Source organism: Sinocyclocheilus anshuiensis, unplaced genomic scaffold, assembly GCF_001515605.1.
Source record: "Sinocyclocheilus anshuiensis isolate Anshui unplaced genomic scaffold, SAMN03320099.WGS_v1.1 scaffold257, whole genome shotgun sequence".
Classification (NCBI taxonomy): Eukaryota; Metazoa; Chordata; class Actinopteri; order Cypriniformes; family Cyprinidae; genus Sinocyclocheilus; species Sinocyclocheilus anshuiensis.
Window position 1 is genome coordinate 2419053 of NW_015539889.1, and position 24383 is coordinate 2443435.

Here is a 24383-nt window from a genome sequence, read left to right on the forward strand (position 1 = left end):
ACTTATTAACAGTGATTTGCTGCCACCTGCTGGTGGTTTTAATTTCAAATTTCGGCTTTTTCTTTTTTTTTTATAGATTTTTTTCATGATTTAAATCATTTCAAATATCAGTATTCAACGTTTATGTTTAATATATCAAAACATTATTTATGCATTTGTAATTGCAGGTTAAATGCATTCATGTCTTGCATTAAACAAAATACATGTGTGTAAATACATCTAAATGCCACTTCATCGTCTAATTACCGTCATCGATAAAATCCCAGAAAATATCGAGATATTATTTTTTGTCAATATCGCACACCCCTAATTCTTATATGCTTTTATGGTTTATTTCTTATCAATGTTGAAATCATTTGTGCTGCTTAATATTTCTGTGTAAAACATTTATACCGGATTTATTTATTCAGGATTATTTGATGAACAAAAAATTCAAAATAACTGCATTTATTTGAAAGTGATTTTTTTTTTTTTTTCACTGTCACATCGATTTATTATGAATGGTAATGTGTTTTTTTTTCAGCAATATCGCTAGCAATCCAAGAGCATAATAGCTGAATTTACCTTTCACATCCTCTGTCTGGCTCTCAAATCGATCTAGAGAGAGAACGATGCATCGCACAAGCATGTTGGAGTCCACCAGAGAGCTGTTGATCTGGGTGAGGAACACCTGGAACTGAAGGAGACACATTGCTTAACCAAAGTCAAGCACAGGTTTTTTAACAACAGCTTTTATTTCTCTACTACAGCCTCTAAAATAAATCAGAATTGTGTATGTGACCCTCTTTTTGTTGTTGCCGGTACCTTTTCCTCTGTGTTGACGTATTTGTTAAATCTCTTGAAGGCATCGGTGTTGAACTTCATAAGCTCCCCAAGCAAGTCAAAGTAGCTTTGCAGAACATCTCTGGACTTGCAGCCGCTGTCGATGATGCAGAAGAGGATGTGCTACAAATCAAAGACAAAATTAGACTATGCAGAAATTCTATAAGGATGGAGGATTCCACTACTCAAGTAAAGACATTTTGACCAATAACACACAAGCATGTATTAACGGTTTTACCTCCAGCAAGCCTCTCTTCAGCAGAAACATCTGGTCTGCATATGAAGTGGCCCCTCTGAGGAAGCTCTCAACAGCTCTGGCCTGCCAGAACCTTTAGAGAGAACATATGTCACCATGACTTATGTGGCATTTCAAAACACATTTAACCAAATCATGAAGAACCCAGTGTCTCACCTGAAGGAAGAGTCTGGCGGTTCTCTTTTCATAACAGTGAGGAGCCGCGTGAGAAGCCCTTTTTTACCATCACACACTAAACTCCTAAAAGACACAGACAAGATAGATTCTAATATTTGTCTGCTGTAAAGAAATGATGTATATTAGCATGCAAATGATCACTTCCTTCTGACTAATACCTGTCGGTGTTTACTAGAGCCTCCACCTCAGGGATGTTTGCCTTTAGGGAGATGGCACTCAACTCATTCAGCTCCTGAGCGTTCAAAAGTAGGTACTTATTCCTGAGAAAATTTTTTTTAAAAATAAATGAAAGGGTTTTTCTGTCAACCCACAGGTATGTGGCATGGCACTGAAAGCTCACAATCTAACTTACTCATGGTGGTCACTAAAGCTCTGCAGAAGCCTCAAGAACTGGATTTTAAATGAGATTTCCTGTACAATAAACAATAGCATTACATGATCAATGAGAATTATGGGAAATAGAAAACAGTGAATGAGTGAATATATTATCTCGAAGCTCACCGGGCTGCAATCACAGTTTTCATGCTGTCCATGAACCACGTGATTAGAGGCGGTGTATTTCCTCCAGATGAGCTTCTCAAAAAGGTTATTGAGTCCAGGAATCAAACGAAACTCTGCCAACATTTTATGTACCTAACATATTATGATAAACAAGGATGGGAATTACAATATTAATCAGCTCTAAGTAGATCCTTGACTGACATGAACGGCTCTTACCTGGTTCCGCTGTCGGCCCATGAGAAGGACACAAAGCACGTAAAGCACTTCTACCTTATACATGATCTCATGGACCATCTTCATGGACTGCGGCAAACGATGCCTCAGAGGGATGGTGGCCAATGTACTCTCATCAGATGATTCTGTGAAGAAAAAATAACAATACATTCTTTTTGTTTTAGAAAGAAATTCATTTTATTTAGCAAGGCCGCATTAAATTGATCAACAGTGACCGTTAAGACATTTATAATGTTGCGAAAGATTTCTGTGTCAAATAAATGCCATTCTTTTGAACTTGCTATTAAACAAAGAATCCTGAAAAATGTATCACGGTTTCCAGAAAAAAATATTAAGCAGCACAACTGGTTTCAACCTTGATGATAATAATAATAAATGTTTTTTTGGGCACTAAATCAGCACAGAATGATTTCTGAAGGATCATGTGACACTGAAGACTGGAGTAATGGCTGCTGAAAAATCAGCTTTGCCATCACAGGAATAAATACAATTTTTACTTTAATATTTCACAATATTACTGCTTTCACTGTATTTTTGATCAAATAAATAGAGCTTTTGTAGGAGACTTCTTTCAAAAACATTTAAAAATCTTATTTATGGCAAAATAATCATCTCTTCAGGGAAAAAAAAGCCAAAATGTTTGGTAGAATTTTAAAATGGAAAGAAATGTTATATACTGCATAATCATAACCAATCATTAAACTAACATTTAATTTCTCATTAAATATTTATTTCTATTGTTGATGCTAATACACACTTGACTTTGTGTCACATTCATTTCCAGAGTAATGCAGCAGTTCTACCTGTGCTACTGTGCTCGGCTTCATCAGTTGCTATCTGCATGAGCGCATCCAGCACTAGAGTGTTGTCGAGCCAAGTGTACCATTCCTCCAGTTCCTGCAGAAAGTTTGATGTTCCAGTTGCCTCGGACACCTTCCGTGTGGCCAACTTACAGAGACGCTCAATGAAACCGGGGATGTTCAGGAGTGTGACTGGAAAATATTACATTATGTTTTCATTATTCGTGCCCTATTAACCCTCACCACTTACATAAATCCCTGCCAGAAATACTCAAAATACACACTGGAAAGAAGCAGTGTACTGAATGGAAAAAGCTGTCATTTCCTTTTAGCAATGACCTTATTCTTCACAAATCCTGTGTCACCACTTTACCGCTCTTTGTGGCATCAGCTCTAAGTGAAGTCACAGTTCATAGTCCGACCTACCCTGGTTGACCTCGGCACGTGAGGGGCTGGTATTACGTTTCTGCTGTGCGTTTTTAGCCAGGAGTGTGTGTTTGTCATCGTTCCCCACATCAGGCTCAGAGATGGTGACGGAGAGGATACGACAGAAGTTGGCGAGCTGCTGCTGGTCAAAGCTCTGAACCAGTCCTGACAGGTTCGGGATCCACTCCAGCTGAATCATTTCCTGTTATGAACCATCATTAAACACCGTCAGATATTAGTGTTTACATATCCAACATGATTATCGCCATTAATTATTAGGTGGGGTTTTTTTTGTAGGCAAGACAAATATCCGTAATTATTTAAATGGATTTTAAGCCTGCCCATAGTGTCAAGATGATAAATCCAGGGTCATTAAAATGTATTAACAACTTTATTATACAATGTAATTAAGGAAATTAAGGTTGTAGTTGCAGCCGTATAACATTAGCACTGACCTTTTTGACTCCAAGAATATCCTCAATTAATGTAGCTGTTTGCAAAAAGGTCTTCTTATTTGTCATCAGTGTGAAGAGAAATAACACAAAATCATCCCTCGATGCCAAGCTTTTTGTGACTCCTTCCGTCTGCAGAAAAACAAGTGCACTTATTGAAAACATCATGTGCATATTAGTCACTCTTGTGTTCAATGCATAAATGAGAAAGAAGGCGGAATACATACACATATGCAGCAATTGTACAGCACGCTAAGGCAGTCCTTCATCAAGTCATCGTTCACTACATGTTTAAAAATTACATTTTTAAGAAAGATTGATTTTTACATTTGTTGGTGACAGACATAAAACATATCAATGGATTCTAAAATAGGTGCAGATAAAATAATATAATTATTACTTATTCAGAAATAAATAATTATTATATAATTTTTCATAAAATCTCAAAAAAATCTTTTAGTCAACTTACTCTTGGGTTTTTGTAGCGTAGTCAGAGTGGGTCTCATCAGAAGCTCCACCAGCAGCTAAGACAAACAATCAGTCATCATTCTGAACTCATCTATGGCTGGAACTAACATCTATGTTGATAAATAAATGAATCTGCCAATTATATGATCACTGGATAAAGAAAAGTTCATTTTATTTACTGTAAAAACATTTTCCCCCCCGTTTCCTGCCCCACGTTCAAGCCCAGATGGACTGATTAAGGTGAAACATCTTCAGAATACAGTCAAATAGACACTATCCTCGGACTAATAGATAAAGCACAATCAAATTATAATGTTTATATACAGTTAAAAAAAACATGCATGAAGGGGGTGGGTGTAAACTTTGTGAACAACAGCTGTTCCAATTCTTTGGAGCTTTCTTTGGAATTCTGCACCTACAGATTCTGTGAGTTTGCCAATGTATAAACAGAAGTTGAATTGTTGTTTTAAAAAAGGACATTTAGGAAGTATACAATACACTCACATCTACACCTCCAAACAGGTCAAAGGTGTATGTGTTTGGAAAGGTGGACTCCTGTGCCGTTTTTCTGTCCTCTGTCACAAAAGACATGGCCTCCATAGACAGCAGGGATGACAGTTCCTGTATCAGAACACCACAGTAAGTATATAATGAAATAAGACTATATAGTGGCTTTAAAACTATTTGTAAGATGTAAATAAATATACCACACCGAGAGAAGAGAATAGACAAAGATTTCACCTTCAGGACAGTGTGTGTGCGGGTGTAGTCACTGTTTAGCTGGCTGCTCTCATACAGCTCTTGGAGCAAGATTGGAATCCCATGCCATTTAGCCCTCTTATCTCTCTCCTGAAGAAGAGCTTCTGGGAGCTGGAAACAAAGAATAAACACCAACTAAATTTGCATTTCCTTAAAGAAATATCAGTTCTTACAAGTCAGCAAAAGAACATTGCTAGACTTTTGTTCTGAAATGCTATATAAAATTCTGCATCACAGTCATGACACATATCTTATTTCGGTAACACTTTATTTTAGGGTCTCTTAACTAGTTGCTTATTAGCATGCATATTACTAGAATATTAAGCCATTTATTAGTACTAATTAAGCACATATTGATGCCTTATTCTACATGACCTTATTCTACATCCCTAATCCTACCCAATACCTAAACTTAACAACTACCTTACTAACTATTAATAAGCAGCAAATTAGGAATTTATTGAGGGAAAAGTCATAGTTAATAGTGAATAAGTGTTCCCAATTCTAAAGTGTTACCCTTATTTCTATATACACACACACATACACACAAAAGTGACAGTAAAGATATTTATGTTACACACACACATATAATTATACTAAATGACATTCAATTACACACACACACACACACACACACACACACATATATATACACATACAAAAATACCATGACACAATTACATGTGTAAATTAACATGATTGCTATATTTAAACTAAAATATAATATATCATATTAAAACTAAAATTGGTTATTAATAGCATTTTTTTTTTTAAATACGCCTTGCTAACCAGTAATAAAATCCATTTGCATGTTTGACAACTAATGGCAATAATGAAATGCTATGACAATTAATTTACATGTGTATTACTTTGGATGCTGCAAAGTACCCTTTACACACACACACACACACACACACACACACACACACATATATATACACATACAAAAATACCATGACACAATTACATGTGTAAATTAACATGATTGCTATATTTAAACTAAAATATAATATATCATATTAAAACTAAAATTGGTTATTAATAGCATTTTTTTTTTTAAATACGCCTTGCTAACCAGTAATAAAATCCATTTGCATGTTTGACAACTAATGGCAATAATGAAATGCTATGACAATTAATTTACATGTGTATTACTTTGGATGCTGCAAAGTACCCTTTACACACACACACACACACACACACACACACACAGCACTTTTAATCAAATGCAAAAGACATCTAAAAAGCTATCTTTTGCATTTAATTTTGTGAAAGCTTTACAAGTTCATATGACTCCAAAGTGCTCTACACAAAGGCTACCTATTCATTTAGTTAATTAAGAATTGAATGTTCATTTTATCAGTATTTATTATAGGTAGGCTATTCTCAGCTTCCTCCCATGGTGCTTGCCATTAGACATTTTGTAATATATTACACACATTGCTTATAAAGTGTCAAGCTACTTTTAAACTAGGTCCTCTACCTTTTCATTTATTCAAAATACATGAAGAGGTACTCAGAGGAACTAGTAATAGGCTAATTTAAAAATAAATGTACAACAACACAAGAACAGTCTGGTTTAGGATACACTTTCTGCATGAGTAACAGACTGTATCTCTATTAGGCTCTGTTTCTAGGCTATTTGGAAACATCCACCAATCTGTCACCTGTCTAGAAACATTAGACAGCAAAGATTATTCTTATAGGTCCTAACGTCTTAAGTAAACCGTGCCAAACTCTGTGTATGTAGAGAAAGTGAAACTTGTGTGGTTTAAACTGAGTGAAGTTCCCAGGTTCAGATCATGTCCAACTCTATGGGACATCTTACATAATTCAAGCACTTTAAACTCGAGGCCTGAGCCAGCAGAACATCACTGCTTGGTCCAATAACCCCAAACCAAATGAGTGCAATTTGCAGATTAGGCTGGTGATGGACCAAAAATTGTTGAGAAATTCTATAAAAACACGATCTGGCGTCTAAGTTTAATGTCACAAATGTACACTACAGAAAATGACAATCTGTGGCTGTCAAACTCTATCATGCTGACTACCTTGGCAGCATTTTTAGGCTACATGACGCTCAAAAGCGCCTATAATGGTCAAAAATGCTGTCTTGGTAGGCAGCTTACTAGTCTGTGAGCGACAGCCTGTTTACTTGAAGCAGCTGATCGATTATAAACATGACATGTTTACAGATTGATCTGTGTGTGAGTATAAGTAATTATATTACTCATTCATAATAATATTATTCCATATGTCGGAGCCTTTAATTGGATTGTATTTGGACTATTTAAAGCCTCGTTTAACCCAAATTATTATCGGACAGTCAAAGCCAAGAACAACCTAATAAGTTAGGTCAGTTGACATTCGCCGTTTGAGTGGTGTGGTTTATTTTTAAGCTATATTTAGCATTTGACTTCACATGTATCAAAGGTTTAAACTACTTCCAGATCAAAGTTAAGCTTCACACTCGTCCGATTTATTTTGTTTTGTTAAATTAAAGCAGGCTGATCGACGGTTCGGAGCATAAACGCGGATCCCTGACAGCGGCTTTTCTGTCAGCAGCACAAACTCTCCCGTTTACCTGCGTCCCTCTGCTGAAGCCTCGGCCCGCGATCTGACTCTGCCGTATTCTGGTGACAATATTCCTGTTTCGACTCCATTTCTTTCCTCCCATCCAAGGGGACTCGGGCCCCAGGAGCGTCGCCATTACTTCGTCTTCCTGAACTGCTCCAAACAGGAAGTTAAAGTCGCTCTGCCTTGGATGCTCACTCGTGTGTGTTGAGCGCCCTCGTGTGGACGATGCTTAAACTGGCCATTAGAGGGCACCACGCACTGTGAGCTCAAATTCATTAAATGACAATGATAAATCGCGCGCATTGTGGTGGCAGAAAAACACTGGTAACAAGTGGAGGGAAACGGGTAAAATCCATGGGATAAGAGAAAAAAATGTATTGTTGTGCCTTTGGATGTCAGAATCAGAATGCAAATAATTTTTATATAATACTGTCGTCAAAGACGCCATTTGAAGCTAAACGCAGACGTTTAAACGGACAAAATATGGATGAAACCTGCTATGATTAACGTTACCCTACTTTTCAAGCATAAATTTGATTTAAACAATAGGTCTATATAATATTCACATAGGGGGCATATTGTATTAGCCCTAGAGTTAAAGCATGAAATACTATTTAAACCTATACCATTTTACATAACATTTACCTATTTTATCTCACAATTCTGACTTTTTTTTTCTTGCAAATGCAAATTTATATCTCCTAGTTCGGACTTTATAACTTGATACAACTCAAGAAGTGCGAGTTTGTCAATTCTGAGGAAAAAAAAACAGAAGTGTGGGATTATAAACTCGTGATTCTGAGTTGAGGGAAAAAGAAAGAATAACTAGTTGATTTTTCTTACCAGAATTGTGAGATATAATCTCGGAATTGCAAGAAAAAAAGTCTGAATTTTGAAATATAAACTCAAAATTACCTTTTTTATTCTTTTATTCCATGGTTTGCATATACTGCTACGTTAAAACCATAGACTGTATAGGTTAAAACTGGCATTTTCTGCCACCAGATAGGCTCCGCCCACGATTTACATATTTTGTAACATATTTGTTTTATATAAAATAAAAATAGTACAGTAAATTTTCTTTATAGTAAGTTTGAACTTCTATTTTTTTTTATACTTTCAACATGTATTGACCTGCCTTCTAAATAATCATTACAGCATTTCAACAACATGACGGCATATTTTCAAACTTAAAGTTAAAACTTAATGTTAAATGTTGCCCGTTTAAAAAAGAAAGAGGCCAGTGAATTAGCATGTGACAAAATATTTTTCAGTTTGAAGGGACTAAAAACAGTTGTATTTTACTTTGAATACAGGGTATTTAAAATAAATGACTATATAATAAAATTATACTTATACTTTTAAAAATAAAAGTATAAGTCATAATACAGAGTCAGCTACCTTATTTGTTACATATTTAAAGGGATTATATAATTATAAAAAACTGAGCAATTTACTCTGTAGTTTCCTAAGGTAATGCATCCTGTCCACTATGATACAAAACAACTATTACATAAAAAAATCTTGATTAAAACATACAAAAAAAAAAAAATCATTAAATAATTAACAAAACATCATGAATCATGCTTGACACTAGGAATGAATTGTGGTCAGAATGCCCACCAAATACCCAAAACATCTTTAACTTAACTTCATCAGTCTCACATGTCTGTTCTGTGTTGGATGTCACTCAGTCCTCACAGTCTGACGACTCTGTGACATAAAAATATGCTTTCATAGTCTCTCGTAATCCTTCACTGACCAGACTCTCCTGGTTAGTTCCCTTTAGCTGCCTTTGAACCATCGACCTGATGATAAACATAAAAGTTATTTCTATGGTAATACAGAACAACTAATACAAGCATTCTACTAAATTATAGTAAAAGACTAGAAAGTGTGATCCAAATAAAAACTGAACCTACCTGGACAAATCTCTCCAGTTAAGGCTGGACCTCTGGATTGCTACAGCTGTGTTGGAGTCATGAAGTAAGCAAGGTTCAGTCAGCTGACAGTACGTACCATTAGAAGACCCTGTAAATCAACAAAATTGAATATTTGTTGTCTCTGATTTATTCTAACATTCAAATGCTGTTTTTATCCTCATTAAAATGCAACAGACTGTCTTTTAACGGTGTAATAGGACTAATATTGAGTTTAAAGCACCCTTGCCATTGAGCTTACGTGAGTAATAGTCCACCAGCTGGGTGAGAGTGGAGAAGTAGTGGCTGTGGTGGACGTAGTACCAGCCATTGTGGAGCTGATGGATTCTGTAGTGCTTTACATTGTGCACATGGCCTCCATCTTGTCGCATTGAAAGTGAGTAGGAACCTACAACCAAAGGCAATGCGTTTAAAGCAACTGTAAATAATTTGTATAATTTGGACCCCCCTACAGTTAAGTGAGTGGAATTCACTGTGGTAAATACAGTGGATGTCTGTACACGTGCGTATTCTTGTGACAATATTCCTGTTTCGACTCCATTTCTTTCCTCCCATCCAAGGGGACTCGGGCCCCAGGAGCGTCGCCATTACTTCGTCTTCCTGAACTGCTCCAAACAGGAAGTTAAAGTCGCTCTGCCTTGGATGCTCACTCGTGTGTGTTGAGCGCCCTCGTGTGGACGATGCTTAAACTGGCCATTAGAGGGCACCACGCACTGTGAGCTCAAATTCATTAAATGACAATGATAAATCGCGCGCATTGTGGTGGCAGAAAAACACTGGTAACAAGTGGAGGGAAACGGGTAAAATCCATGGGATAAGAGAAAAAAATGTATTGTTGTGCCTTTGGATGTCAGAATCAGAATGCAAATAATTTTTATATAATACTGTCGTCAAAGACGCCATTTGAAGCTAAACGCAGACGTTTAAACGGACAAAATATGGATGAAACCTGCTATGATTAACGTTACCCTACTTTTCAAGCATAAATTTGATTTAAACAATAGGTCTATATAATATTCACATAGGGGGCATATTGTATTAGCCCTAGAGTTAAAGCATGAAATACTATTTAAACCTATACCATTTTACATAACATTTACCTATTTTATCTCACAATTCTGACTTTTTTTTTCTTGCAAATGCAAATTTATATCTCCTAGTTCGGACTTTATAACTTGATACAACTCAAGAAGTGCGAGTTTGTCAATTCTGAGGAAAAAAAAACAGAAGTGTGGGATTATAAACTCGTGATTCTGAGTTGAGGGAAAAAGAAAGAATAACTAGTTGATTTTTCTTACCAGAATTGTGAGATATAATCTCGGAATTGCAAGAAAAAAAGTCTGAATTTTGAAATATAAACTCAAAATTACCTTTTTTATTCTTTTATTCCATGGTTTGCATATACTGCTACGTTAAAACCATAGACTGTATAGGTTAAAACTGGCATTTTCTGCCACCAGATAGGCTCCGCCCACGATTTACATATTTTGTAACATATTTGTTTTATATAAAATAAAAATAGTACAGTAAATTTTCTTTATAGTAAGTTTGAACTTCTATTTTTTTTTATACTTTCAACATGTATTGACCTGCCTTCTAAATAATCATTACAGCATTTCAACAACATGACGGCATATTTTCAAACTTAAAGTTAAAACTTAATGTTAAATGTTGCCCGTTTAAAAAAGAAAGAGGCCAGTGAATTAGCATGTGACAAAATATTTTTCAGTTTGAAGGGACTAAAAACAGTTGTATTTTACTTTGAATACAGGGTATTTAAAATAAATGACTATATAATAAAATTATACTTATACTTTTAAAAATAAAAGTATAAGTCATAATACAGAGTCAGCTACCTTATTTGTTACATATTTAAAGGGATTATATAATTATAAAAAACTGAGCAATTTACTCTGTAGTTTCCTAAGGTAATGCATCCTGTCCACTATGATACAAAACAACTATTACATAAAAAAATCTTGATTAAAACATACAAAAAAAAAAAAATCATTAAATAATTAACAAAACATCATGAATCATGCTTGACACTAGGAATGAATTGTGGTCAGAATGCCCACCAAATACCCAAAACATCTTTAACTTAACTTCATCAGTCTCACATGTCTGTTCTGTGTTGGATGTCACTCAGTCCTCACAGTCTGACGACTCTGTGACATAAAAATATGCTTTCATAGTCTCTCGTAATCCTTCACTGACCAGACTCTCCTGGTTAGTTCCCTTTAGCTGCCTTTGAACCATCGACCTGATGATAAACATAAAAGTTATTTCTATGGTAATACAGAACAACTAATACAAGCATTCTACTAAATTATAGTAAAAGACTAGAAAGTGTGATCCAAATAAAAACTGAACCTACCTGGACAAATCTCTCCAGTTAAGGCTGGACCTCTGGATTGCTACAGCTGTGTTGGAGTCATGAAGTAAGCAAGGTTCAGTCAGCTGACAGTACGTACCATTAGAAGACCCTGTAAATCAACAAAATTGAATATTTGTTGTCTCTGATTTATTCTAACATTCAAATGCTGTTTTTATCCTCATTAAAATGCAACAGACTGTCTTTTAACGGTGTAATAGGACTAATATTGAGTTTAAAGCACCCTTGCCATTGAGCTTACGTGAGTAATAGTCCACCAGCTGGGTGAGAGTGGAGAAGTAGTGGCTGTGGTGGACGTAGTACCAGCCATTGTGGAGCTGATGGATTCTGTAGTGCTTTACATTGTGCACATGGCCTCCATCTTGTCGCATTGAAAGTGAGTAGGAACCTACAACCAAAGGCAATGCGTTTAAAGCAACTGTAAATAATTTGTATAATTTGGACCCCCCTACAGTTAAGTGAGTGGAATTCACTGTGGTAAATACAGTGGATGTCTGTACACGTGCATTTGGTCTATCAGAAGTCAGTATACCATCACAATGAGTTTGAAACCGATATTTCTAGGTAAAAAAAAAACATACAGTTGCTTTTAGAAATAGACATATTTTTTAATACAAAAGAGGGCAATCAATAAATTACTTTTGGAGCGGGGACTAACCAGGGAATGACTGGCTTTCCCGAATTAGAAAACATCCAGAGTAGTTTGGAGGCAGCATAAGAAGTTGTTCTGCATTTCTCCTTGTGATCCTTTCAAACAGCCACCTTTATTGCAAAGTTATTAAAGGACACAATTACACAATTTCCTAAATCTCTTAATCAGAAGTGATCACATTGTATGATATGATTAATTTACTCCTTAATTATGATGATGACAACATAACACACTCTCCCTGCTTATGTTTTTCTTTTTTCACCATTTTTATTGTGAGAGGATGCAGGCCGGACTAAAACCCAGGTCGCCCAAGAGCAAAAAATGCCTTTAGCATTCACTTATTTCCTTTTGTAACGTTAATAAATAAATATATGTTTGAACATGACTGACCGATTATGCACTTTGGAAACGTAGGTGTGAGGAATGAAAAACTCTGTGCCACTTGAAGAACGAACCGTCAACATGCCATTATCTCTGTAACAGAAACGAACACATTACAAACCCTGCATTCACTTCAGCAAATACTTACATACTTGTATGTCTAGAATTTTTTTTTACTTACTCTGATATAATGTTCAGGCTGTCTCCTAAAAATATAGTGTGCTCATCAGACCTTTGGGGTGGAAAGTTACACAAGGCTACCGCCATGTGCATGTGATTTCCTGATGCTAAAGTAAAACAGACACAGCTGAGGGAAATTTATACACAAACTAGATTTGAATGTGTTATTCATTTGTCGTCGAACAACATTAGGCCTAATGATAAATTTAAAAAATACACAGTAACATCTAATTGAGTAAAAGTGTTCATATATGGAAGTTTAATAGCATAATCATGCCCATACCTTCATCAGACATCACGACGGGGTCCTCCAGTCTGTAAGCAGCAGATCGATGCCAGAGTCTGCTTGTTAGACAGCCCATGTTTATTTTATGACCATGTCTGATAGATTTATGCACCGAAGCCCACTTGAAAACACAACCGAAGAAACAACACTGTACTTTAAAGTGTGTATAAGCTTCTTTACCTTTTACATACAAGCTTAACTAAAAAACAACACATACCTTCTGGAAAATATACTACAAAACAAACAAACAAATAATAATCATAATAAAGAATACAATAAATAACAAAAAAATAATAATAAAAAAAAAACAAAGCCACATATCCGAGCAATAATAAAAAAAACTGCACACACCATATCAGAAAAACAAATAATTTAAATAATAAACATGAAGAATTAAAAATACAATACATTTTAAATAAAATCAAAATAAAAGTAAAATGAAAATATGAAGAAAATTTAATAGAAGAAAATAGGTATCTGCTAAACATTGAACCAGACCATAGCTACATAAAAATACTTACTGTACTCTGTTTCAACTGTGTGCGAATATGCTGAAATTATAAGTAGATTTTCTTTGCCAACGATATGCAGTGGGCCATATAAAAGAGCATCCACTATAGAGATCCCATCACTAGATGAGTGCACAACGATGTTAATGCGACCTTCATCCTCTTGTGCGTGTGAATTGAACTGTGTTCTCTTGAGTAGGAGTTGTGGTGAACAAACCAATATGCACATGAAATTGCCTGTGCTAATAGACTATACAAATCCGTACTCTTTCTATAGTCAGCAATAAACTGTGTAATAGAAGTTATAAATAAGTGTGCAAGATGCAGTTCCTTCAGTTACAGTAAATTTCATGCAATGGATATAGATATGTAGATTGCACATATATGTGAAAGTTAAGCATATGCCATATCAATCATAAAGACAACTTTGTGTGTTGGTGATAAATTTGAGCTTCTAACATTTTCTTGGCACTGTAATATGCACCTTTTATTATTTTAAGAGGTTGTTAAAATAGTCTAACCACAACCTGAGGAAAAGGGTTGCTCGATGCGAGTACAGAAAAGTACATTTGTGGTCGGAAACTTTGCGACTTGATGATCTTCCATCTCCTATACCGTTGAGAAGTTTTTTTGAGTGATTCTGAAAATATTACTATTTTGAAAGCAAAAGTAAAAGTTATAAACGTTTAGTACTTATTAAAAATAAGCCAGAAACGTTTTATTTTCCATGACCTAACTTTATTTAGTAATTGAGAATCAGTGGACAGTGACTTTGTCAGACACTATTTCATACTCATATTAATGTCTATGAAAGCTGTCATTCCATGTGTACATCAATTTATGTTTTGATTAAAAATAATTATGTTAAAAATGGTTAGGGAGTAAATGTACAAAAGAAAAACATGATTTTATGTCATACTAAGTCTACGTTGCTACGTTGGCTTTGCATATTTAAAAGTGTTGTCCTAATGTAACTATACAAATTTTTTTTTAAATGAAAATGAAGAATGGTATTCCACTTCTTTTGTCTGATAAGTCATACAAAGTAATAGCTGACAGCTTTTAGTATAACCTATTAGAGTTTTTCATTTAAATGCAACAAAAGTCAGTACTTTTACATTCATAGGATGAACAGGAAAGTGGATTCAATGACAGAACACAACAGACATTTGTAACACAGTTAAACCGGGATGACAAATTAAACAATATCACACAGTGTAGCAAGAAAAGAGCACAAGAAAGGTCACAGGTCACACCATCAAACAAAAACTTTAATGCATGTGTTTTTAAGTGAGAGTGGTTTAAAAAAGGGAACCTTTTCACTCTAACAATCAAAAATGAGGTGGAATGTAATGCTAACAAATATAAAAAAATGTAAATTAAAATGAAAGCCTGGTGGAAGACCCTTCATGTGTAAATATATATTAGTATTTAATTTTATCTGCTTTTATGATTCAAATTTGGCTAGCGTATATTATTAACATGTAAATATTTAATATGCATACCTTCAGTATTTCATACATTTCATTCAAGCCTCCTCTGCCTCACTATTAAAGGGTTTAGAAACACATGGGAATCTAGGACACAAATAACAGGAGGTGATGGGTGAAAGGACAGCAGACAGCAGATTCTGAGCCCCAGGCTTTAGCAGGAGACCTCCATAGTTTGTGGCCTGCCCTGGTTGTCCAGGACTCCAGAGTTGGGTCCGTCCAGAGGGCTGTTCATGTTGCGGTTGCGTGAGCCATCCGTGGAAGTGATGCTGGACGAGGAGGATCGGGATCGAGACAGACGGGTCATGCCAGCCGCTGGTACTGTGAGATGAGAGAGAGATATGAGAATGTGATTACCTCAGTCTTCAGTATAATCGGGGATTGCAAGCAGAATGAAAGAACAAGCATCATGCAAGAGGAAACCAAACCGAGAATGTAATAATAGATAATCACAAGCTCATCTCGCGTCTGCCTACACAGAGTATAAATGTGTACACAGAAGCATTTCTGACAAAATGTAGACCTAGCAAACGCAGAGTAAAGACACACACAATCTAAACTAAAAAACAACAACACATACCTTTTGGAAAATAAAGAATACATTAAATAAAAAATTTAATCAATTAAAATTTTTTATATAATAATAATAATAAAATAAATCCACATACAACCAACACTAAAAACATCACATACCATAGTGGGAAAGATACCAAAATATATAAATAAATAATAAAGATGAAGAATACTGTAAGTTAAAAATTAAAACTTAAAAAAATAAAATAAAAATGAATAAATAAATAAAACAGGGTCTACACAGCTTACAAAATCTTACAAAACTTTAGTAATTGTAGTGACAGACCGATATGTTGACCAGGCCACATAATTTTTGGCATCTGTAACAGTGGTACTGAATCACTATATAGTTTAAAAACCTAACAACAGCTTTTTAAAATGGAAAATAGACATTTTATGATTTTAACCAGTTTTATTGAAATGGTTTAAACATAACACATTTTTGATAAAAATAAAACTGTGTATCGACTATTCACCACCCTGCTTTCTAGATATCTGCATAGGCCATCGAAAAACCCATATCGGTCGAAGCACTAAATATTACCATGGCAAATATCTACATGCAAATATGTCTAAACACAATCACAGAAGTGAACCATGCAAGCATGTATACATCAGTCATCAGTTAGATCACTTCCTGGGTACCTGATTCAGTGCCCAGATGGCTGAGCAAAACATGAGGAACTGTTTGCAAAGGTTAAAGGGACACAGAGAGAACAATAAGATATCTGTACAACACAGATTTTCCAAGTATTTCATGGAAAAGCTTTCAGTATTTCTGAAAACAGGCCAGATACTGTTTAGAAACTGACTGTGGTCAGGGATGTCCGTTTTAATATGTAACCTTGCAAGTTACAATCTCAACCCTGCAAATTGCCACTGTAAATCTTGCATGTGTTTTCAGCTTAAGTTTTAATGGCCTCTCCGCAGGGTCTTAAATCGCAAATCTTTTCTGCCTTGACATTTAACCACCTGAGCCTCATGCTGCATTTATGGCTCTTCGCCTACAGAGGGCGTCAAGAAGCAAAAAACATGCTCTTATATATCCTCAGATGATTATAAATATTTTTGGCACCTAAGCTAATTAAAGAGGTCATATAAATTTCTAGTTATTTTTCCCTTGAGATTCACAATGAAGTCCTCATTAAGTTCTTCATAACCATTATCAAGCTTCACTCTAACTTCCAGTACATTGTCTGGGACCACCATGTACGGCTGCCACCCCCTAGTGGGGGTCATGATGAACTTCAATTTATTTACTTAAAAAAAATGCACTTTTTGGACCTGTTTGGAAGTTTACTGTATGTTTTTTGTAGCACAATGATCTCTCTAATTTCAAGACTGAGCAAAATTAGATTCCTCATGGCGTGACCCCTTTAAAAACTCTCTAGAGCTTTAATGGCTTAATTTAAAAGCCTGGAATGAATGTTACAAGCATTATGCTCTTGAAAAGCCACTGTTGGTCCGACTCCTGTCATGACGTAAATTCCTGCCTGATTGGAACAAGGACTAAACAACAGTGCAGAAATGAAACAGCAAGTATCTTTGGAGGGGGAGGTACAGGGTCAGAGAGAGGGTGACATCTTTTCACACAGAGCGCTGGCAGCACATCGAGCGCTTTACTGGAGCGGCAAAACCTGTCAACAAATATGTGAGGAGGGCTCATTCAGAGAGCATTGCGATGTGGCGCACGTCTGTAGTTTGGAAGGAAAACTAATCAAAACAGTGCATGGGAAGACTTGCTGAGTTGTGTGCAGTAAAAAAGAAAGAAGGAAAGAACCAAAGACAGACTCCCTGAGCCGGATTTGTCTTAATAAAAGATGTCCATTAGTCATGGTGTTGTGCTGAATTGCTAATTAGCATAGCCTAGCGTCTGAGAAATGCAGATAAACAGATTGCATGTTTATAGAGAAAGCTGACCCAGATTGCGCTGCAGATTAAACAAACATCTGAAGGCAAATTCACAGGTTAGAAAAAAGTCAAACGTTAAGGTAAACTGATAAAAATACTCACTGTATCCCATTCCCTGTACAAAGTATTTGAAGGCTTCGGCCAGCTTTCCAGGCTGTTGGGAGATTAGAGGTCATTATTACATTATGCATATGTTGGTGAAGATGATAGTAGGGGCATAGGTGTTTAATAAGATGTTTAAAGGGGTCATATGATGCGATTTCAAGTTTTCCTTTCTCTTTGGAGTGTTACAAGCTGTTCGTGAATAGATAAGATCCCTGAAGTTGCAAAGACTAAAGTCTCAAAACCAAAGAGATATTCTTTATCAAAGTTAAGACTCTGCCACACCCCCCTAAAACGGCTCGCTCTAACACACCCCCACATATCTAGGTCACTATGTGGGAATATTTGCATAATGCGCCCAAATGTTCATGCAAAGAAAGAAGGCGTGGTTTCAGTAACCGCAGTTAGTGTTGAAGCAGCCATGTCAGGGAGACGCTGTGTGTTTCTAGGCAAAAGCAAAAGCACTTTATTTGGCCTTCCGAAAGTAGATGCATTTAGGAATCTTTAAGATCACTTACAACAGAACAGCAATGCATTTTATGGACGACCGTTTCATGAACCTAGATCTTTAAAAAAGCATCATATGACCCCTTTAATATCAAGAAATAATGATGGAACAAGACTAACCTGAACAACCTGAGGCAGACCGCCACAGTCAGCCATCTGACATAGAAAGAGAGAATAAAAATAATGTATATGGTGAATAGAGATACACATAACACTGTGAAGAATGTGCAGTTCACAATGTACCATTTCAGGAGAGCAAAAAGTTTAAAGAGGTAAATGCTGAACTTGGGGGTTTGCAAAATATCCATGTCATCTTACCTTCAGCAAAGTGGTCTTTGTTGGATTTAGCCTAGAGTTGCATTCAACCTGTAATATAAAATATTCAACAGACTTATAATAGTGAAGGTCAGAGCAACAAAGAAAAAAAACTGACCTTGTACTTGGAAACTTACCACAGCCTCCACAGCAGGGGAAGTGTCTCCAACCACCAGCAGAGAAGGGCATCTGTACAGGAACAAGCAGTCGTTAAAAAAAACAGTACACTATGACATGACATGACATAAAATAAAATTCTTACGTCAGTGTCTTCACTGTATTCTCATTGAGACCGGCAACTGGCCTCTCGATTCCAAGGTCTTGACGCCTATTAAAACAATCACCTAATTTAGAAGGTTTGTCAGCATAGTTAATAACCAATATAGACTATTTTTAATGAAATGACACTCACGCATTGTATGAGCCACAGAAGAGGGCCAGGTTGTCCTGGTTGATGTCCTGGGCAATGTGCAGGCGGTATGTCTGAATCAGTTCTTGGTTGTCAGTCAGCTCCTCCTAATTGATCAGAATAACAAATGAAAAACATTGTGTTAAATGAGAAATAAATGCCAGCTGGCTCTCATGGAGCTCACAAAGCATTATGGGATTGATTGATATAAAGTCAAAGGGGTTTACTCACAGTGCTGAAGTGATGAGCCATCACAATGTCCACAAGATTGCTAGTCCACCCAGTGAGCTAGAAGGGAATCAGAATAATATTGTTGTGGGGTTAATATCATAAATTGTGTGTTTTTTAAAATAATAATAATAATAATAATAATACACACACACACACACATTATAATTGTAATTACATATTATATTGTAATATACATATGATTAAATATAAACATTTATATTATATTATGTTTGTTCAAATTGTTTACTGACCTTAGAAGCAGCCCAGTCTATCCAGCCCTCAGCGCAGGGGTCCACATTGATCAAAACCAGCCCCTCCACCAGGGACGGCTGATTCAGCTGCAGACAGAGCAAAGGATTTAGTCTTTAATGAGGATGACATGTGGAGAGTGGTTTAAAAATGCATGTAGTCATGGTAGAAGAGGAGGTTTTAGCAGCTGGACTCAAAGCGTCTCCCTTCAGCACCCACTGCTGCTGCTGACTGTCACTGACATTAATCTTTCAGTGTATCAGTCTATACACACACATAGGCATAAAGGATGAGAGAGCAAGGCAAAGGGAATGACACAGGGCACTTAGCAATGAGTAAATGAGAAAAGAGAAGGGATGTATTATGGGTTGTCTTGCATAAAAAGAAATGCTGAATATATTAGGCTCATGAGTGTGTCAGAGATATTTAGACTTTGATCAATAGCTTCATATGCTTGAGGCTGCAGTGCATGCAGTATAATAACAGTCCTGCATTCACAGCCTCTGGGGCCAATGCAGTTTTGCAGCACTATTTTGACTCAGCTCTAAAAGGGCAGGTGGGGATGATATACAAATATTTGATATAGCTGTTTTGATATAGGCCTTGTACACACAGTTAAGCTTTTGCTGGAAAATGATGCAGTGTTCAATTTTTTTAGGTAGTTGCATTATAGATGTAAGACAAACAGTTATTTTTGTAATTTAAACGTGATTATTTCAATTATTATTATATTAAAATAAAAATTTTAAGAAAACATTTAATTTAAAATAAAGTAACAAAAATGTTATTCAAAAATATTTTGTAAACGGACCGGTGAAAATTTTGCAGGAAAAGTAAAATTTGAACTAGACATGACACAGCAGAAAAAAATCCTTCTTGTTGAGCCATGCAGAGGTACTTAATTTGCATATTGTAACATTACAACCCAGAGAGAGTTTAAAATACCTCTGTTGATAAGAGTTTACTAATAATTTATTTCCAGTAGTTATTATTTCTTCTTAGCTAATACCAAATGGGTTAAACTGTTGGCATCCATGTTCCCTGTTTACACCAGACGCCAAAATGTTGCTATGGTTATGCTGATGGGTTTGGGGTGGAATTCAGTATTCTGTACACACACAGAATACTAATTTAGGGGATTCAGTCCCGTAATAAAGAAAGGAAGAATGAGTAAGCGAGACAGAGACAGAGAGACACACAGACAGACAAGGCTTTAAGACAATAAAATCAAAGTGATGCGAAATGAAAAGCTGTAAACTGTCAAGAGAACTCACAGCAAAGCAGGTTAAGATGTACGCTCCTGCTCCCACACCAATGCCAATCACGCTGTTCACCCTGCAAACGGACACACACACATCCTGTCTCACCTTCAACAACTGCAGTATTTCATCAGAGAAATATTGTAATTCACTCAATCCATGTTCTTCCAGGATGAGTATTACAGATACAGTGATGTCCTGCACACCGCAGGTTCACACACAGACCTCACTGATTGATGTGGTAGAATGTAATGTATTACTAATGGACCAGCTTGACTTTGTTACTCACTTCAGCTGAGTCAGGACTGAGGGTAACATCTCTGCCAGCTCATCCATGGTGGGGTATTGGTACCTGGAGATCAACAGACAGAAAAACAGGATTTAAGGGAATTTTGACAATGGCTGCATATATATATAGTAGGCATGAAACAGTATGTGAATAGAGCAGTATGTCCAAATTCACAGTATTCATAAAACTATAGGTGAAAAGTACTTGGATGACTTAATACTTTCAACCAGATTCTGGGCACATCTAATCAACGATTATTATCCCATGAGGCCACGGGAGTGGATTTGTGAATGGCAGTGAAGCAACGCAACTGACATTGGTTGGTCACATGACAATGACAACATGGCGAATGTAGTACACTGCATTTATAATACACACATTTATACTATAAGTAATAAGTAATAACTTATTCAAAAGACGTACCTACTCAGAGTATGCAATTTCGGACTATATTTAATGGCAATATTGCCTCATTGGTTGTGGAGATGTACTACTCACCCTGTGGGAAAGGGAGGAGCTCCCTCCTGCTGGCCAGGGGCGTCCACGTGCACAACGGCAAAGTGCTGAGTGATCTCCATCATGTCCTCAAAGTTAAACAGCGTGTTGAAGCAGGACTTGTCTGAAAACCAACCAAACACCGTCATCATCCAGCTCAGATTTATGACAAGTATAAAATTTGTCTGTCATTTGATTTTTTCACATACGGTTGAGGCCGATGTCATGGTAGGTCAGAATGACAGGACGGTTGCCTTTAGGGCTTCCTCTCATAGTCACATGGAGCACACCGTGGGGCGTCTCAATGTCATGCTCCTGGAACAAAGAACAAGAGTTTGAATACACAGATACAGACAATAAAATCTCTCCTTAAAACCTCCTCAAGCTGCCAGGAAATGCTTGAGGATTTACTATGCGACTAAGTGAGTGAAGTGTTGGTGCTGCTGCTTTCAGGATGCACGTATTTGTGTAGTAAGTGATATCTCCCATGACGAGACTCAGGCAGATGGCTGTAGGATCAATAAAAAGATCTAGAGGGAAGGCCAAGCAGCTGCACAGAGTCACGATTCAGTTACACGACACATCAGTACTATTGCATTATGTGTATGTGCCTTAGAAATGTTTTTTCATTGCAATATACACTGATTTGGGCGGCTGGTTTATATAAAGAATCCCTCAGCATTCAATTAACCATTGAAGATCAGTGAAATGATCATATGAATTTATCCAGTGACTCATATTCATTGCTTAGATTAAATCCATTGGCTTTATGTAAGTGATCTAAATCCAGAGCTCTAATGCTCTAATATAAATATACATCAAAATCGAAAGGATGAACCACACACTCTTTATACTTTAATTTCACTCATCACCATCCAAATCGGTTTAGGAAGTAATCCAAAATCTATAATACATCCTTCCAAGAGCTCAATTAGTGCAGTAATAATGTCGTTTTTTTTATCCATTAGATATAAAGGCAATCATACACACTCACATACTACACTACCATTCAAAAGTTTGGGCTCAGTAAAGGTTTTTTTTTTAAAAAGAAATACTACTTTTAATAAGCAAGGATGCATTAAATTGATTTCTATTTTAAAAATATCATCAAAGTTTACCGAGAAAAAAAAATCAGTTTCGACAAAAATATTAAGCAGCACAACTGTTTTTTTTTTTTTAATTGATAAAAATAAGAAATGTTACCTGAGCACCAAATCAGCACATTAGGATTATTTCTGAAGGATCATGTGACACTGAAGACTGGAGTAATGGCTGCTGTAAATTTAGCCTTGCCATCACAGGAATACATTATATTTTAAAATATACATAAATAGTAAACAATTATTTTAAATTTGAATAATCATTTACAATCTCACTTTCAAAGATTTTTCTTTTTCAATACATGCAGCCTTGGTGAGCATAAGGGTCTTCTTTCAAAAACATTAGTCTTACCGACACCAAACTTTTAAAATGGCAACATATGTGACAAGATGACCTCTAAACAGAAATACCTTCCTTAGATAAAATCAACAAAGCTACTGATGTGTATAGCGGCCGGATGCTTCCGGAGTCATCACAGGGAGTGGCTGCAGAACTGTGGAGAGTTACAATACCATCATCCTGACCGTATGACTTTGCAGAACTGTAACAGACTGCAGCCCTGAGTCTCAACAGTCCATTCGCTGAACCGTCTGAGTCATATTGTACAAAAAAATGTAAAAAGCTAAATCGCTGAAATCACACGAGGTTACTGGCAGTTTGCTTTTATTTATTTATTTTATTCATTTATTTTTGAGGTAAGTAGCAAGTAAACTAGAAACTGTATATCACAATTTGCATGGACAGAAATTTTCATTAAAGTCGAAACATTTTCCGCCATTTTTACAGTGTGAGTCGGTCTATTATTTGTAATAATATATTTAAAATAACCCCACCCCTAAATGAAATTTAAAAACAAATCTTTACAGATTGGTCGCTTTACATGTCAGGCATGTGATCTCTTCCAGAAAAGGTGCACACTGCCACAAATCACAAGTCTGGCTATGTGAGACGGTGCCTTTCCTCACCATACGGTCCTTTAAACCCAAATGGCCTAAACCAAGACGAAGCAGCCATATGCCTGAGAAATCAGAGAGATTCCTCTACAAGAGAAGAGATTTCTCTAAGAAAAACTAATTAAGATATTAATAACACACAAAAGGCGCAAGGACAGAAAGTCTAAGATCAATTTCTGCTGACATAAAATTGAATTGTTTTAATGTTTTATTCACTCTCTATATTAACTGAGGGAGATAGGACTGTTGTCAAGAGGAAAGACTGGTAATGTTGTCTTGGGCCTTGTGTTGAGGGGAGCCAACTATGGTCCTGGTGGTCCTGGATGGAGTGACATGTTCAGTGATGTATATACTGACGTCACAAGGTTGGACTATAGGTGTGTGTATGAATATATATACACACTTAAGGGAGCACTTGTGTGTGTATGTGTGTGAGAGAGAATTGTGCGCATCACAGTTTCCTCTGCATCAATAATAGAATGAGTCACAGCAGAGGGACACAGAGATGAGATAAGAAAAATTAGCTTCTATTTTGAAACTCTTTATGTGAATTAAAGTCACATAATTGTGACTGGCTATTCTTTGCTAATATGATTGGGTTGATTATAATACTAGGGCTGCACGATTAATTGCATGCGATATTTAACGCGCATCTTGTCAGTAAAGTCGGTTCTGTAATCAGCG

At 36.2% G+C, this 24383-nt stretch overlaps 3 protein-coding genes and 1 pseudogene across 3 annotated transcripts in view; all 4 read right to left on the reverse strand.

Moving 5' to 3' along the window:
* The window catches only part of LOC107685692 (short transient receptor potential channel 4-associated protein-like), a 13647-nt gene extending 5989 nt beyond the window's left edge, over positions 1–7658 (reverse strand). The window contains exons 1-16 of the mRNA XM_016482378.1: positions 7480–7658; positions 4878–5006; positions 4641–4757; positions 4138–4192; positions 3896–3951; positions 3672–3800; positions 3217–3418; positions 2794–2982; positions 1973–2115; positions 1757–1888; positions 1608–1666; positions 1414–1515; positions 1235–1318; positions 1061–1151; positions 805–945; positions 565–676 (exon numbers count right to left, since the gene is read on the reverse strand). Coding sequence (XP_016337864.1) covers positions 565–676; positions 805–945; positions 1061–1151; positions 1235–1318; positions 1414–1515; positions 1608–1666; positions 1757–1888; positions 1973–2115; positions 2794–2982; positions 3217–3418; positions 3672–3800; positions 3896–3951; positions 4138–4192; positions 4641–4757; positions 4878–5006; positions 7480–7605 — 1867 coding nt within the window. The 5' untranslated portion in view covers positions 7606–7658. The remainder of the gene's footprint in view (positions 1–564; positions 677–804; positions 946–1060; positions 1152–1234; positions 1319–1413; positions 1516–1607; positions 1667–1756; positions 1889–1972; positions 2116–2793; positions 2983–3216; positions 3419–3671; positions 3801–3895; positions 3952–4137; positions 4193–4640; positions 4758–4877; positions 5007–7479) is intronic.
* Positions 7659–9076: 1418 nt separating this feature from the next.
* Positions 9077–9787, reverse strand: LOC107685740 (src-like-adapter 2). Its single transcript, XM_016482440.1, has 3 exons — positions 9654–9787; positions 9395–9503; positions 9077–9280 (listed from the first exon to the last, which is right to left on the reverse strand). The coding sequence occupies exons 1-3, from the start codon at positions 9781–9783 to the stop codon at positions 9163–9165; spliced, it is 357 nt and encodes a 118-aa protein (XP_016337926.1). The 5' UTR covers positions 9784–9787; the 3' UTR covers positions 9077–9162.
* Positions 9788–11471: 1684 nt separating this feature from the next.
* On the reverse strand, positions 11472–13494 carry LOC107685694 (src-like-adapter 2). The gene is made up of 7 exons (XM_016482379.1): positions 13304–13494; positions 13022–13127; positions 12850–12933; positions 12466–12569; positions 12049–12195; positions 11790–11898; positions 11472–11675 (listed from the first exon to the last, which is right to left on the reverse strand). Exons 1-7 carry the CDS (start codon positions 13380–13382, stop codon positions 11558–11560), a joined length of 747 nt encoding a protein of 248 aa, XP_016337865.1. The 5' UTR covers positions 13383–13494; the 3' UTR covers positions 11472–11557.
* Positions 13495–14531: 1037 nt separating this feature from the next.
* The window catches only part of LOC107685693 (protein NDRG3-like), a 43777-nt pseudogene continuing 33925 nt past the window's right edge, over positions 14532–24383 (reverse strand).